The sequence below is a fragment of the Rhineura floridana genome, chromosome 10 (genome assembly GCF_030035675.1).
Source record: "Rhineura floridana isolate rRhiFlo1 chromosome 10, rRhiFlo1.hap2, whole genome shotgun sequence".
Lineage (NCBI taxonomy): Eukaryota > Metazoa > Chordata > Lepidosauria > Squamata > Rhineuridae > Rhineura > Rhineura floridana.
The window spans coordinates 82,469,935-82,485,294 of NC_084489.1; the positions used below are offsets into that span (position 1 = coordinate 82,469,935).

Below are 15,360 nucleotides of genomic sequence, written 5' to 3' on the forward strand. Positions count from 1 at the left end.
ACATGTCATTGAATCCCTCTCGGAAATAGCCACAGTCTGAAGGTGCCCTGTATGTTTGTGTGGATGTGTATGAATATATGTGTGCATTTGTGTACTTATGTGTGGATGTGTGAGTGTGTATATAAGAGAGAGGGGTGCCCCCACGTTTGCATTCACCCTTCCCACTTGTATTGGCTCTATCCGTGCAGATTCTGGAAAGTTAGCCATGAAAATTATGGCTATCAAACGGAAAAAGATCCCCACTCCTGCCTTAAGGCTTTTATCTTGGACAAAGGTTACATTGAGATCTATAAGACTTGGGACACAGCACATGTTGACAAATTCCTACACAGAAATGATGTGGGAATTAACATACGAAGACCTCCACTGTTGAAGGCAGTACTGCTCTATATACCAGTTGCTGGGAATCGTAAGTGGGGAGAGTTGCTGTTGCAGAGGGATCCTGCTTGTGGATTTCCCCTGGGCATCAGGTTGGCCATTGAGAGAACAGGATGCTGGACTAGATACGTCACTGGCCTGATCCAGCTGGTTCCTCTTATGTAATCTGGGTGTTAATGTAATACTGGTATATTTTGCTCCCTGTATGCACAGCAAATAACGTGTGTGAAATAGTCACGTGACAGACAGTCTTTGTGCAGGTTGCATGCCAATTTCTGTGACAAAACGTTTTCTTTGTAGAAAGTTTGCAGCGTGTGAAGTAGCCCTTGCTTCCAGAAGTGAATGCATTTGGGAGAGTGGCACGTAAGTCATTTCTACAATCGGTGCTTGGGCAGGTTTCCAGAAATATTTGCTGATGAAAGCATGTTATGCCAGGCTCAAGTGATCCGTGAATACAGGACCCATCTGTCTGTTGAGCTGGCTGATTTCCGGCATTTATCAACCCCACTCAGTCCTGTCTGTTCAAGACTTTTCCATTTGCCTGCCTCCCTGCTGCAACAATGCCCATGAGCTATTTCCACTGCCAGATCAAAGTCTGAGGAAACCCTCAACAGCTGGAGGAAGAACAAGTTTATAATCTAGGTAGAACTGCTGAGCATTGATCAATGTCCATAAGCACATGATGATGGCTGGTTGCACCTGCCTACATTCTTACTTACAGCCAGTCCAGGCGGCGGCAATCAGTGTTGTCCTTGTAGGACTCCGCAGGGAAGAGATTGGGGGCAAAACTAGAATTAGTTGGCTTGGCATGTCATTGGCTCTGCATTCACCTCCTGTTGGTCTCCCTGCATTCCGTCCCACCAGTCCCAGTGGTTACTGGGCAGCCACCGCTGGCTGGTCCGCCAGTAGAGCTGCTTGTTTGGTTGGCTGAAAGAGCTGCCTGTGGATCAGAAGATTTCTGGTTCTCACATTTGTCAATGGTAAAGTGAGGCAGATGCATGCGTGATTTAAACCACAAAAGGGGTACACAGGTGAGGGTGGATGAAGCATGGTGTGTGTGAGAGAGCAGTGCATGTAGGAGTGTCCAGCCTCCCTACCTTCATGGCTTTTGTGCATTAAATTCCACCTCTTCCTCCCAGTTTATATGGGATTGGGACAGACTCGCATTTCAAGCCAGGGTTCTTCCACCATTTAAACTGAAATGTAATACATCTCACCGTAGTGGGACAGACAGGTGAGCTGGGTGCCTGCTCAGTCTGCTGTTTGGGTGCTAACTGTTCATGGGCATCTTCAAGTTGTTTCCCCTCTCCCCTCATCTTTACACTGGATATGGACCAGTCAGCCCTGCAAATAGAAGGTGCCTTCAAATAGAGGACTGCCCTTTGTAAATTAAGACACGTAGGGAGGTGCCTTATATTGAGTCAGACCACGAGTCCACCTCGCTCCCTATTGTCTATACATTGATTGGCAGCGGCTGTCAGATGGCGGACATTCCCAGCCCTACCTTGCTGGCTGGGGCTGATGGGAGTTGTAGTCCAAAACAGCTGGAGGGCACCAGGTTGGGAAAGGCTGCCTGGGATATTAGAATGAAGGCAAGCCTTTTTCAATCCAGGGAGTTCAGAAGAAGTCCAAAATCAGCAGTTTGACTCACCATCAATTCTGTCCCTTCACAAAGGAGGACAGCTGATAAGCGCCTCACGATTCTCAGAACAAACTCCCATGAAGGTTCTGATAGGCTTTACAAGTTGTCTGTGGAGAAGGGATCCTTTGTGGTTCCTATCTCGTCTCGCTGCCCATATATCTTAGGAGTCATGGAAGGCCTGTGGTTTAATTAGATAACACTCTGTAGTCTTATCTTCTTTCCGCTGTGACTTTGTATTGTTACTTTGGACTTAGTGAAGTAACTCTTCAAAACATCATTGCACTGTGGGATTTCCTACAAGAGGTGGTGATGGCACCAAATCCGATGGTTTTGAAAAGGGACTAGGCGCATTTGTGGAAGATAAGCATATCAGTGGCTGCTAGAATCAGATATAGCATGTCTCTGAATACTAGGTCACATCCACACTATGCATTTAATAGAAATAAGCGCACATCTAAAGCATCCCGGAAACTGCAGTTTATTAAAGGTGCTGGGTATTGAAGCTCTGTGAGTGGTAAACTACATCTGTGATGGGAGTTGTAGTCCAAATCCGCTGGAAGGCACCAGGTTAGCAAAGGCTGCCCTAGTAGGTATGCGTAAAGTTCCTGCCGTAGCCAACATATTTCGTTTCTCTCCGATTTTCTTTAGTCTATGACATTTTCATTGTTACTATTTTTGAGTTCTCTTTTATGTAGAAAACATCTTCGGAGCCTGGATTGAGGGAAAGAGATGTTCTTCTTCTTTTTACTCCCTTGAGTCTTCTCTTTTTAATTTTGTTTTAAAAATGACCTGGTAGAAATGGTTGTTTTACAGGTACTTGGGGAAGACGCTGTGGGAAAAGAGAACAGCTGGAAATGTTATTTAGTTTCTCTGCAAAGGCCAGACAAGGCTGGGCGCCTAGCCTGCTCTTGATAACGAGACTCCGGTTTCTTCCTGCAGTTTCCATCGAGGATATCCAGGATGTGAGGGCAGGTCATAAGACAGAAGGAATGGAAAAATACGCCAAGGATGTACCTGAATGTCGCTGCTTTTCTATCATATTCAAAGACCAGAGGAAGAATCTGGACTTCATCACTAGCTCTGAAGTCGATGCCAATCACTGGGTTGGAGGCCTGGGGAAGATCATTGCAAACAGCAATTCTATGAGCCAGAGGCAGAAGTTACAACAGTATCCTTTTGTTTCATTCTAGAAATATTTATTTATTTATTTATTTAGGGAAGGATGGTAGCTTGGTGATACAGTTAAGAACAAAGTAACATACAACTTTTTAAAACACCTAAAACATCTAAAAACAACTGAATGCATCTAAAACACTGGGTTAGGACTGTTTTTTTAAATAAGCATGTTTATTTGTAATAATAATGTAGAATGTTATACAAAATCAAGTTCAGCAAATATATAAATACACATATACACAATCTCTCTCTCTGTGTGTGTGTGTGTGTATGTATGTATGTGTGTGTAAATACATTTTAAAGATTTCTTTTAGCACATGCAGATTATTACTAAAGTCAACAAAACCCAGATTCATCAATTATATCACTGTTGTTCCCACATTAAAATATCTCTCAATTTTTTTATATCTCTCCGAACAACATGTGAGAGTTCACTGCATCATGAATTTGTTCATTCCAATTAGATATAGACTCCATTCTTCAATAAATCTCTTATTCCGTTGCCTACCTTCCCTAACTTTAATTCCATGAGTTTATCTTATCATCTGGACAGTGCTACACATTTTAATTAGCCAGGTGGTTCTGATTTTTCCCATGCAGAATGCTGTTAATGAATTTATGATCATTTCTTGATCTTTGTGGGCAATTACCTCTTTAATATATCCAAGTAATATTTTTAAATGATTCCTTGGTAGTGTACAGTCTATGTGTCGTATTCCATGCTAGTCCTACTCACAGTAGACCCACTGAAGTTAATAGCCATGACTCACTTATACACATTAATTTCAGTGGGTCTGCTCTGGGTAGGGCTTAGTTGACTATAGCCCCATGATTTCTTAAAATTTCTTCTAACATTTTATCCCAGTATGTTTTAAAATTTGGGCTTGTTCAGAAAATGTGATAAACATCAGACAGGGCTGTTTTTATTTTATTTAAGGTTCATCCCACTTTTCCTCCAAAAGAAGAGACAGATGCCATCTCCAGGTTGAGATCCAGAAACACCAGCTATTCCTTGCTGGCTAAATTGGTGCTCCAAACATGACTTCATAGTCTGGAGAAGGCCCCTTTCTTAACAAAGTAAAAACATGGCCATATTTGGTGCAGTTAAATGGCAAGAAAGGCAAAGCCCTTTTGAGAGAGCGAAATTATGAGCATGCCTTGCTATTGCCTTCCAATCTGGGCCGTTTTCTTCGAAAACCCTGGAGTTTCAAAGCCAGCCTGAAGTTTGCCACTGCTTTTAGTTAAAACTTGGCCTTCTAAATTTAGATATTCTTTGGCCAGATGTGTGGTTTTGGGGTTTGATCCAGTTCAAACGTTTTGAGAGCTGTGCATTTTTAAGTTGAGGCTTGGCTGGGGTCACTCATTCTGACTTGCTTTGGCATAAGTCAGAGTTTTTTCCTAAAGCTATAATTACGTGTATTATTAGCTTGATATGTTAATATTTTGTTATACTTGGGGAAAGATGGGTAACCCATTTGAAATCTGGTGTAAGGATTGATTCACAACACTGCTGTGTATGCATGTCTGTCTGTGTGTGTAAAAGTAGCCTTAAGGTGACTTGGCTGCCCTCCCCTAATGAGTTAACACATTGAATTTTGTTTTGTGAATATGCCAAATTCAACATCAGTACAAGCCTTCAAGATATGGGCTGAACCAGAATGTGGTGAGCAACTTGACCTCAGCTAGTGCATTAGCTCAGGCTGAAATCACATAATACATCAACTCTGGTTAATTTTACCGCTCAGAAATGCTTATATAAATCAGGCTAAAGTTTGTTTAAATTATATATATCCCACCTTAAAGAATACATGTCTACGGCCGTATTACCCTGAACATGCCCGATCTCATCTGATCTCAGAAGCGAAGCAGGGTCAAGTCTTGTTAGTACTTGGATGGGAGACCGCCTGGGAATACTGGGTGCCATAGGCTTAGAGGAAGGCAATGGTAAACCACCTCTGAATACCTCTTACCATGAAAACCCTATTAATATATATGAATATAAATATATTCATATTCTTATGAATATATTCATATCTATCTATCTATCTATCTATCTATCTATCTATCTATCTATCTATCTATCTATCTATCTATCTATCTATCTATCTATCTATCTATCTATCTATCAAAGATTCATAGGGTCGCCATAAGTTGTAATCGACTTGACGGCATGTAACAACAACAAAGGGTATATATCTATCTGAGGCAGCTTAAAAGTAAAATAGAAATACTATTATAAAAATCATTGCCCTGAGATGATATAAAAACAACCGTTCATCAGGATCAGCTGGTGTCAAGTTGGCCCTCTGGGGTTGGGGAGGGGACAGTCCAGTTGGACCAGGCTCTGAGGCCATCTTTGCCTCCATCTTCCCTCAGTCTCCTACTCCTACCCACAAGGCAGTTGGTGGCAGGCGGCCCTGTAGGGGTGGAGAAGGGAGACAACAGTCCAGTTGGAGTTCTGAGGGCACCTTTACCTACTTTCTAGTCTCTTGATGATAGATGGCCCAGTGGGGTGGTGGTGGCAGGGACTGGACAATCTAGCTGGAGCAGGCTCTAGGTATACAGCGTCGCTGTTGCCTTGATGTCACTTGATGTACACCCAAAGTGACAAAAAGTGGAGTCCAGATGAACAGCGCAGGTAGTGACTGAGATGAACAAGCCTGTTTTGAAACTGAGCACCTGTTTTCAAACACATGCACCTTCAAGAAGCTTAGGATATAACATTGGAAGAGGAGGCCGCTTCCTGATGTAGGCTCCTTAACAGCAAACTGAACAGCTGGATCCATGCCTGCTTGCGGAAGGCAGATAAGAACAAAGACAACAAGATGACTTTTAAAGAGCTCAAGAACTTCCTGAAAGAAGTCAACATCCAAGTTGATGACAGCTATGCGAGGCAGATCTTTGAGGTAAGGATAATTTAATTTGTGCTCTTGCAAGCATCTTGCATTTAAAAGGCAACTGCATTTCCATAAATGATCAAGCTGTCATCCTATGGATGTTATCTGAGAGTGAGCCTCATTGGGAGCAGTGGAACTTCCCCCTGAGTAAAAGATGCATAGTGTTGTGCTATTAAAAAGTCTCTGGAAAGGCAGGATCTGCACTCAGCAGACCGCTTCGCTGGACAAGCAGAGACCTGAGCCCAGACAATGAACTAAAAAAGGAGGCTCATAATAGAACAATGCATTGTTTAAGCTGTTCCATCAGTGTATGTGGGGTTTGTTAGGTTGCCTCCAGACGATCAGCATTATGTGGAAGGGAATAAATCACATGCTGGAAATTTAGGTTTGTGCAATTAGAGTGGATTAAAGGGCTCAGAATAGGGATAGAGGATAATCAGTTCACATTTAAAGGCTGGGCAACTTGTTTCAAAGAGTGACTCGTCTCCTAGCTACCTGCTAGGGATGGAGCAGAAATTGATTCAACTTGCATTTAAAGACAATTCTACCTAATTTGCCCTTTCCAATACAATATGTGAAGCAAAACACAGCTGACCTTTGAAATGTGCACTTCTCCGAATTTTGAAAGCGGTTCTCCAGCCTAGTAATGTGTAGTGAATGCATATGCTAGAGTAAAGTGAGCATGAGAAAATCCACACATTAGTGAAGAACGTACAAAAATGCATTATATTAGGGAAAGCTTGTTTTGCAAAATGTGTATATTAGGCAGAATTGCCTACAAAAAATATGTGTACATTAGGAGAAACTCCCACTAAAACGCTGGTGAATTTTCATGAGGACTTTCTTTAAAAATTGCAAACTGATTTATTTATTACATTTATACCCCGCCTTTCTTTTCATGATAGAAACCCAAGGCAGCTTACATATGATTCCCAGGCGGTCTCCCATCCAGGCACTGACCAGATCTGATCCTGCTTAGCTTCAGCAAAGAACTGGCCCCATGTGCCTTCAGACCATAGCTTGGGACCTGATGTGAGAAACAGAGAGAAATTGAAATGGACAGGTTTGTCCCATCCTAGCTCTGAAGCCCCCCAAGTCACATTTTCCATTTCCATGGGGACCCCCAGAATCCATCCTTCCTCCCTCAGTTCCTTAGCCAAGTTCAGCTCTAAAACAGACAGAAACTAGCATTGCACAGCCTTGTCAAGAGCCGCCAATCAAGGACGCATCATTAAAGTTGACCTTTTGTAGTGATCAATCTGATTTGCATTGTCTAGCCCTGGCTCAGGTTGTGACCAGTAAAGAAAGAGGGTTTTTACCTCTTCTCTCTGCATTCACAGCAATGCGACAAATCCCGAACAGACACCTTAGAAGACGACGAGATCGAGGACTTCTATAAGATACTAACTGAGCGGAGAGAGATTGACCAGATCTTCTCTAAACACTGCAATGGGGAAGCGACCATGTCGCTGGACAATCTGGCGAGGTTCCTCCAAAATGAACAACATGAGGAGGGGGGTGGGCCTGAATTGGCCCTCTCTCTGATTGAGAGATATGAACCCAACGAGACTGGTAGGTTTGTAACCCTTTGGATTTACAATATTTATGTATATTTTCCCACTTTTCAGCAAGAACGCTATCAAAGTGGCTTGCATTTAGAAAGTTAAGAGAAAAACAATATGATGTCATTTCTGAAGATCAGAATTAAAACTAAAAAGCCAACTTCTAAACACTGGCAACAACAACAAAAAACAGAACTGTAGCAGTAAAAACAAACAAACCAGTCATTCAGCTTCCAAAAGCTCAGTGGAATAGTCAGGCTTTCCACTGTTTCCAAAAAGAGGCAAGGCAAACAGTCATTTAGCCTTCATGGGAGATGAATGGCATCATTCAGGGGCCACCACAAAAAAGCTCTGTCTGTAGGAAACAACAGTGTCTGGAGTAGAGTTTTGTTTATTGATTGCATTCCGTTGCTGGGGCTGGGGCTGGAGCAGTTGCATCCATGAGTGGTAAGATGTACCATGAGATGCCCAGACTATCTTTCTGAGCTACCCAGGATGCAGTTCTGCTGAGTTTCAAGGAACATTGAAAAGGGGGTGTTGATCTTGTCACTAATCTCTTATGTGACCACCATTACTGCACTGAAAAAGCAGGGAGTGTGTATATTTTGGCAGCCTTTTCAATTTTTTATGATTGTTTGGTTGGCTAGGATTTTTTTTTTTTAGAGAGCTGAGCTGGTTGGCGAAACTGATGGGGAGCATTTCACTGAAAATTCTGAGGTGGGAAGATGGAACTACACAATAGTTTTGGTTTTTTTTGTGCAGAGGGGGAGAAAATTCTCAGAAAAAGTCCTGGAAAGTTTACTTTTCAGAATTTTTGACTTGCTTAACATTGAGTGAAACTCTACTGTTAGTTTTTATTGGTGGATAAAGGAAACATTGACTAAGGAGAGGACTGGAAAGTTTACTTCAACAATATTACAATATATAAAATATATTCACAGCTGCTTTCAAAATTCTGCACCCCATATACAGGTAGAGAAGGTGGGAGGGACATTCTACCAAACATTCTCTAGTATAAGGGACCCTGGAATTCTCCAACACTTTTGCGGGAGAGCCAGAAAAGGAAATTCTTGGAGAATTTCTCAGAGTATTTTTTTTTTAGACATTTTGGTTCAGTCCTAAACAAAACAAATAAATGCATTCATATGCTCTTGTGTCAAATAGTACCTGCAGCCATTGGCAGGGAATGGAGCAAAGACATTATTCTGACCTGTTAAATGTCACCTTGAGAAGGAAAAAATAGCCAGAAATACAGTATAGCCAGGATTGTCAACAAATGTGCCTGTGGACACAATGGTACCCTTGAGCTGTTCCCCTACTGCTCATAAAGCTTCTGAGCCTGCTGCCCATGATTCACAGCCCCCTTAGTAACAAGGTCGCAAAAGTGGTGGTCTTTTCTCCCTTGAAAAGTACACAGAGTTGAAGGAGGAAGTTGGAAGAGTGACACTCTTTCCCCACTTCCTCTTTCAGCTCTATGTGCTTTGCAGGGCTCAGATTAATTCCGCTGGACCTGATTTTACCCAGATCCATTTATAAAGGAGAGTCTGTATGCGTGCGCATGCGCTTTCTCTTTTTCTGACTTGGGGGGGCTGCTGTGGGAGAGGGAGAAGAGAATGATGCCCATAGCACTTACTCAAAAATCTGAATGTGCCCGCAACCCTGATGTCTGCTATATTTTATTTATTTATTTATTATTTGATTTATATCCCACCCTTCCTCCAGCAGGAGCCCAGGGCGGCAAACAAAAGCACTAAAAACAGTTTAAAACATCATAAAAACAGAGTTTAAAATACATTAAGACAAAACATCTGTGAAAACATTTTTTTAAAAAACGTTCAAGACATCTTTTTAAAAAAAGTTAAAAACATATTGCTAAAAAAAGGTTTACAAACATATTACAAAGCAGTTCCAACACAGATGCACACTGTACAGACATCACATTTATTATGTATATATATATATACATATAATTGTGATGTCTATATCTATCTATCTATCTATCTATCTATCTATCTATCTATCTATCTATCTATCTATCTATCTATCTATCTATCTATCTATCTATCTATCTATCTATCTATCTATCTATCTATCTATCTATCTATCTATCTATCTATCTATCTAATCTATATCTATATCTATATCAGAGCTTGGAAAAGTTACTTTTTTGAACTACAACCCCCATCAGCCCACTCCAGTGGCCATGCTGGCTGGGGCTGATGGGAGTTGTAGTTCAAAAAAGTAACTTTTCCAAGCTCTGATCTATATCTATATATATATAGACATCACAATTATGAAGAAGTCTGAAAATATCCCCAGAAAGGATATTCTTGTTTCCAAGACTGGGCTTGTAGAACGTAAGTGCTCCCCAGTGCTCATCAGACCTGCAGGAGCTGTGTGGTGGCACCTGTCTGCCCACATCTCTCATGGGAATTCATAGGGGGGGGTGTCACATAGCCAAACCTGTTTGCCTGGAGTAAGCCAGGGTTGCATCAGTAGCTGCATGCCTACAAGCATAAACTGAAGATCTGCCTTTGCAAAGAGCCTTGCAAAAGGTCCACCTAGTCTCCAAAAGTGATCAGCCACATGGTAACAGGTCAGTGATAGCCTTCCCCTCTAATTGTCTCCTGTACTCAGCAAAGAGTGAAACACTGCCTGCTTCTGAGCATGGGCGATTCCAGTTAGCTGGGCACCAACAGCCTTCAGTAGACCTTTCCATAATTAATTTGTCACCTGAGCTGGTGGCCGTCACCATGTCTTATGGGTTAGAAACCCAACAATCACATTTTGCCACATCTTCTGGGCTGATGAAGTCCTGACATAGATCATTTCATTACTGCGTTGCAGTTGGCATTTTCCTAACCCTAAACGGCACAGCCGCACAGATCTCATTTTCCTAACCCTAAAATGCATAGCCGCACAGAAAATTGTAGCAAATGCATCTCACAGAAATAATGCCTTGTGGGCTGAACGGGCAGATGCTGTACTGCGGGTAAGAGCTGGACATGCAGCAATGCTTTGGCTATCCTGCATGGTTTTGCTAGCCTTGAAATGTTATCGGCGTCAGGTCAAAAGGTGGACCAAGGTTCTGGGTCAGGATTTTGCATGTGTCAGACCAGCTCCCTTTACTACTTGCAAGGGATTGAAAGTCAACCCCTTGACCTGGAGTGAAGGAATCTCTTTTTTAGAAGCAGACCATGGCCACAAGGGAGTCATTTGTTCATGGGAAGCCAGACACTAAATCAAATAATGTCTTAATCAAAACAGGGGATCCCCATCAAAAGAGTGGGTGAAATAAAAAAATGGACCCTAATCATAAGAGGTGTGTGAAATAACAAAGGGGATCCTCATCAGAAAGAGGAGGTGAAATAAAAAGTGGGATCCTTTGGGTGGGGGAGGGGTGTGATCTTATGGGTGGGGAAAGAGTTAAGGTCTCCCGTTTCACACATCCTGAAAGGGGCGTGGCACCTGTCAAGTTCAACAAAAGCAAGGTACTCTATTCTTTCCACATGGCTCACCTTGTTATAAGAACCTCAGACCTAGGGGGCTGAATGCAGCCATCCAGATGTCCCTGCCTTGCCCTCAAGACTCTTCCCAAAGCACACCCCCATCTGCCATCCACACCCTGTTTCCTTAGGCCACTTTCCTCACCGGCCTTGCTTTGCACCCTCGTTCAGTGCTGTTTTCCTCTGTCTGGAATTTCATAGAATTTCATAGAATAGTAGAGTTGGAAGGGGTCTATAAGGCCATCAAGTCCAACCCCCTGCACAATGCAGGAATCCAAATCAAAGCATTCCCAACAGATGGGTGTCCAGCTGCGTCTTGAATGCCTCCAGTGTTGGAGAGCCCACTACCTCTCTAGGTCATTGGTTCCATTGTCGTATGGCTCTAACAGTTAGGAAGTTTTTCCTGATATCCAGTCGAAATCTGGCTTCCTGCAACTTGAGCCCATTATTCCGTGTCCTGCACTCTGGGATGATCGAGAAGACATCCCGGCCCTCCTCTGTGTGACAGCCTTTCATGTACTTGAAGAGTGCTGTCATATCCCCCCTCAGTCTTCTCTTCTCAAGGCTAAACATGCCCAGTTCTTTCCGTCTCTCCTCATAATTTTAATGTGCCCTTAAAGTCTAATAATGCCACTTCCCTGTCTGAATGGAGGACAGAGAGGAGTGTGTGAGTGTATGTAAAACTAGCCTATAGCATAAAGTTATAATCTACCATTTGCTGCTCCACCCACTTCTTCCTCTGGTCCCGCCCACCATTGCCATGTGGCTCCCAGAAGGAAGGGATTTGGATTGACTTGATTTGAGGACTTGATGCCACTTTTCCAGCAACCACGTTGAGCTCAAAGTGGCTCACAACAATAATAAAACATTAACAAATAAGGACAGCACTTCCTAATACAGAAAGAAAGCTCCAGTAAAGATATGGCCCTGAGTACGAATCAGAACAATAAAATGTAATTGTACCTTAACTGAAAAAAAATATGAATCAATCAGATGTCTGGCAGGTCAGCCAGCCCTTATCATCGTGTAATGGCTGGGGATGGTGTTTGGGTGTTTTCAATAAACATTTCTCCAGCTCTCTATAGCCTTCTTGGCTCTCCACACTTCCTGATCCAAGCGGCTAGTCCCTCTGGGTGTGCCACTCCCTGGCGTCCAGCACTGTGTTTATCTGCCTCGTGGCCTCTCAAGCTCAGTGTGATTGGGTTTGCCACTTGCGCTGTCAGTAGCAGGTCACAGGTGGTTCTCTCTCCCCGCATAATGAGGTGGTGTTTGCAGCGGCTCAGCGTCCAGGTGCTTCTGCAGGGGGTGGGGAATCAGTGAGGTGGGGTCCCTCTCACCTTCCTCACAGGTCCATTAAGATGAAAAAGATTCCCCACCCCTGTTATACATGACCCACTCAGCGCGTTCTCCTCTTCAGCCAAAGTGGACCATCGCACACCACATGCATAGCAGAAGGTGCCCTCTCCTTGCCTTGGTGCTATGTTTTTTTCTCCACGCGGGGCTTACAACAGCAATCGCTGCTCTTTTCTTCTTTTTCTTTGCAGTCAAAAGGCAAAAGGCCATGACCAAAGATGGCTTCCAGATGTATTTGCTGTCTGCCAGTGGGAACATCTTTAATCAGAGCCACAGCTGTGTGTACCAGGACATGACGCAGCCGCTCAGTCACTATTACATATCGTCTTCGCACAACACCTACCTCATGGAGGACCAGCTGACGGGGCCCAGCAGTACAGAGGCCTACATCAGGTACAGTGCATCATCTTCGCTCCTGGGATGGAATGCTAGCAGGGTTGCAATGGGCCAGGGAGAATAAACCTGTATGATCTATTTTTTCTTGGTGGCAGAAAAAAAGGGTGAAAAAAAACCCAGCATTTGTTCACTTTTATTATTATTATTATTATTATTATTATTATTATTATTACATTACAACTGTTCACAAATTCTTCCCTCCCGCCAGCATTTGCCAACCTGGTAACCCCCAGATGTTTTAGGCTGTAGCTGTTTGTCTGGCCATCCATGTTTCTGGGTCTGAGAAGCACCACCATTTAAACTTCCCATTTAAATTTTGTCTTGGGGTGATCCTTGGGGTGATCGTGGGGAAGTTGCCACTCTAGGTACTTGAGCTCAAGCCGTTTGTTTAATCAAAATATTTATAGACTGCACTTTCATACAAAAGCTTGCAACACATTTTCCAGCTGCCCCCACATCCTTCTGTTCGCCATTTTTGGGATCCCGTGGGAAGCTCGTGAGACTTTGGGGGCGATTTGCGTGTGTTGGACCCTGGGTGAGAGCCAGGAGGTTTGAACATTATGTTGAGTGGAGAAGTGCAAGTCAATTGTTTTGATATTTACTTGTTAATTTGTATCATGTATACGTTTGTATTGTGGTTTTATTGTGTATTTTTTATAATACTTGCTGCTGTTTTATCTTTTGTACACCACTTAGAGATTTTTATATATATTAAGCGGTATAGCAATGACAGATAATAATAAAAATAACCCTGCATTGGGGGATTCTGGGTAATTAAAATGGCAGCAGCTTCCAGACACGGCTGTTGCTTGCTTCTGCTAGCTCCAAAGGTAAGTCCGTGCAGTGACGGGCAGTGACTTAAGAGGGGGCCTACCCACTTTGCCAAGGGTCCCCACAAACCTGGAAAAACCTCTGACTATGGTTCTAGACCAGCCTTGCTCAAAATGGTGCCTTTCAGTTGTTTTGAAGTAAACTCCCATCAGCCCTAGCCAGCACAGCACTTGCCATCTGTGCACCTGCTGGTTTTCTGCCCTGCAACATCTGTGCATTTGGTGCAACATCTAAAGGAAGCTCACAGGTTCAATCTCCAGCACTTCCAGGCAGGGCTGGGAAAAGCTCCCTGCCTGAAACCCTGGAGAGCTGCTGCCAGTTAGTGTCGACACTACTAGGCTAGACGGACCAGTGGTCTGACTTGTTATAAGGCAGCTTCGTGTATGAACATCTCTTCCTTCAAACATTTCTGGGCATCTTGCTTTGAATTGGGGCAAACTCCCAACAGGCTTTCGTGTTTCTTTGCAGAGCCCTGACCAAAGGCTGCCGATGCGTCGAACTGGATTGCTGGGATGGTCCTAATTCAGAGCCGGTCATTTACCACGGCTACACGCTCACCTCCAAGATCCTTTTCTGCGATGCTATAAAAGCCATCAAGAACTATGCTTTCAAAGTAAGGAGACCGCCTTCCCACCCACTCTGGAGCCTAGGAATATTGCTGGCATTTAAATATTTAAAATAAGGAGGAGAGGGAGCGAGCAACTAACTCTTTTCCTTGGCTTGGATAGACTTTTTGGCTATCTGGCTCCTGAGATTTTACAGGCATTGCCAAATGTTTCCCAGCTTGGTTTTGCACCCATAAGGGCTAGAAACTTGTTTTTTAAAAAGGTAATATTTTCACATGTAGAACACATGATCAGAGCAGTCACATATTGGGGTTCTGATTGTGTTCCGGCTAGGGCAGTGCATTCTCCGTGTTAAAAACATTAACATTCTGTACCCAAACAAAATAAATTCTGTGCCAAGACAAACTGAATTCCAAAACCTATATAAGTTACTAGCAGCCTCATACCAAGTGTTGCTTGGCAATTCTAGAAACCAAAAAAATCGGTGCAGTTTTGAAAGGTTCAGTCTGCCATCTTGACTCAAAATGGCATCCAACTGTATCCCAACATAGATGAAATTCTGCTCCTTGATCTCAGGAACCATCATGCAAAATTTGGATCCGATATCTTAAGAAATGTCCAAATGCGTAGTGACGATACAACTTTCCAAACTATACAGTAGATGCAAGTCTGCATTTTTTCTCCTATTTTGTTAGATTTGTTCTGCGATATCTACTCTTTGCAGAGTTTATTCTGGCATGATGGTTGTAGGGAGGGATGAGGTGCTACATGTGCCAGGGAAGACCCATCCCACACCATTTGGGAGACCTTATCCAGCCTTCCTCTGGCTTTTGAAGGCATTGCCCATGCTTTCCCGTCATATCATTGCAGCCATAGGGTCTAGTAACGTGTGTGTGTGTTTTTAAATGAACCTGAGAAAAAGTAAAGGCGTGCATTCAGGTCCATTATTGGGGGTGAAGGCTAAACTTGTTCCAGGTGATCCTAGTATTTGGAGTAAGACACATTTTTGCCCTCTCACATGTGTCCCAGAGTGCCGCCTTTTTTCTCTTGAAT

General features: G+C 43.1%; 1 protein-coding gene and 1 pseudogene across 2 annotated transcripts in view; both read left to right on the forward strand.

Moving 5' to 3' along the window:
• PLCD1 (phospholipase C delta 1) overlaps positions 1-15,360 on the forward strand; it is a 70,421-nt gene that overhangs the window by 42,038 nt on the left and 13,023 nt on the right. For both annotated transcript variants that reach the window (XM_061586322.1, XM_061586321.1), the window contains exons 3-7: positions 2,960-3,188; positions 5,973-6,102; positions 7,434-7,665; positions 12,706-12,907; positions 14,210-14,354. In XM_061586322.1, coding sequence (XP_061442306.1) covers positions 2,960-3,188; positions 5,973-6,102; positions 7,434-7,665; positions 12,706-12,907; positions 14,210-14,354 — 938 coding nt within the window. The remainder of the gene's footprint in view (positions 1-2,959; positions 3,189-5,972; positions 6,103-7,433; positions 7,666-12,705; positions 12,908-14,209; positions 14,355-15,360) is intronic.
• On the forward strand, positions 5,007-5,125 carry LOC133365740 (5S ribosomal RNA; annotated as a pseudogene).